This window comes from Trypanosoma equiperdum, assembly GCF_001457755.1.
Source record: "Trypanosoma equiperdum strain OVI genome assembly, contig: ctg_1144, whole genome shotgun sequence".
NCBI lineage: Eukaryota > Euglenozoa > Kinetoplastea > Trypanosomatida > Trypanosomatidae > Trypanosoma > Trypanosoma equiperdum.
The window spans coordinates 119-1425 of record NW_027123110.1 but is presented as its reverse complement, the minus strand read 5'-3'; the positions used below and the strand labels follow the sequence as shown (position 1 = coordinate 1425).

General features: G+C 37.5%; 1 pseudogene across 1 annotated transcript in view; it reads left to right on the top strand.

Annotated features, from left to right (window-relative positions):
* The window catches only part of TEOVI_000817400:pseudogene, a 1308-nt pseudogene extending 599 nt beyond the window's left edge, over positions 1-709 (top strand). The window contains 2 exon segments of the mRNA in view: positions 1-2; positions 5-709. The exon segment at positions 1-2 is cut by the window's left edge and continues 415 nt beyond it. Coding sequence covers positions 1-2; positions 5-709 — 707 coding nt within the window.
* The last annotated feature ends 598 nt before the right edge of the window (positions 710-1307 follow it).

Below are 1307 nucleotides of genomic sequence, written 5' to 3'. Positions count from 1 at the left end.
AGGAATGCTTGATGTTGTTGCATATTTCTTGGAGGATGCTGCCTTCCTGATATACAACCGAGAGGGTGAGGAAAGAGGGACTGTTGATGAATACGAACGCTGGGAGTCTGCCGTTGCTGCCATAAATAAAATGAAATCTGAAAGCAAAGGGCACATTGTCATGGACACAAGGTATGCAATGGAGGAACTATACACTCAACTTCCCTCTGATGTTTGGAGTGTAACTTTCCTCACTTTCCCTAAAAGTGCCCATTTTGATGAGTGGAGTGCAAATAAGGGAGGCCACCAAATTATTATGAACTGCGATGATGTGCGTGACATGAAGGCATTTGTGGCATGGAAAAAGCTGTCAATACATACAGGAGAAAAGGTGTCCAACAGAAGAAGATACGAATTGAAGAGAGAAATTGAAGATGAGTGGAAAATAGTGGAGGGACGCATTAATTTAATTGGACCGCTGCCTCGTTATATATTTGGTTTAGGTTGTTATGAGTGGCATCTGAAAAGTGTGTATGATGCGTTGAGAGCTATGAAGAAATCTGATAAATATTGCTATAATGATATTATTGAACACACGGCTGACTGGCGGAACGATGAAGTTATGAACAAGTTGGTGAAGATTGTAAGAGTAAAAGGAAATGTTGGAGGAGTCGAATCATACAAATGTCAAGCCCTATCGCTGATGATCAGAAATATGATGATGAATTAATTATGCTTTAGCATGTTAGTGAAATGTGGCTCTGTAACACATGGTGAACTCGATACCAAAAATAGTATTTTCATTTAGTAAAGGTTTATGCAATGTATATGTTTTCTTTTCCTTCCAGTGTTTCATGTGTGTACGAAATTGTTTGAACTACTTACTGCAGGATGAGAATATGCGTTGAGCAATTAAATTATTATTTTACAGGCATGGGGCAATGAAAGTTTCGGTTCAATCGGTTCGGATTATTGTCTTCGACCTCACAGAGTTCCATTACTCAAAATAAATACATTGTGCTCTACAACATCTTATACTCCAGTTACGCTATTTTGATGGATTTCTTTTGTTTTTTTTTAATGATGGGAACTGCAGCAATATTGAGAGGATTACGGAAACCCATAGTTGTATGTTAAAAAATAAAAAAGAAAAAGAGCACAACACTGTCAACAGCTACATCGCAACAAAACGAATAAGTTTTTTGAGTGAGCATCGGACAATGCCAAATGACATTGTAGAATATTATACAAACATATCTGGTTCCGTTACATTAATTTGAAAGAACACATTGAGATGTGACAGTTTTCGTTTGTGAAGGAAAGCATTG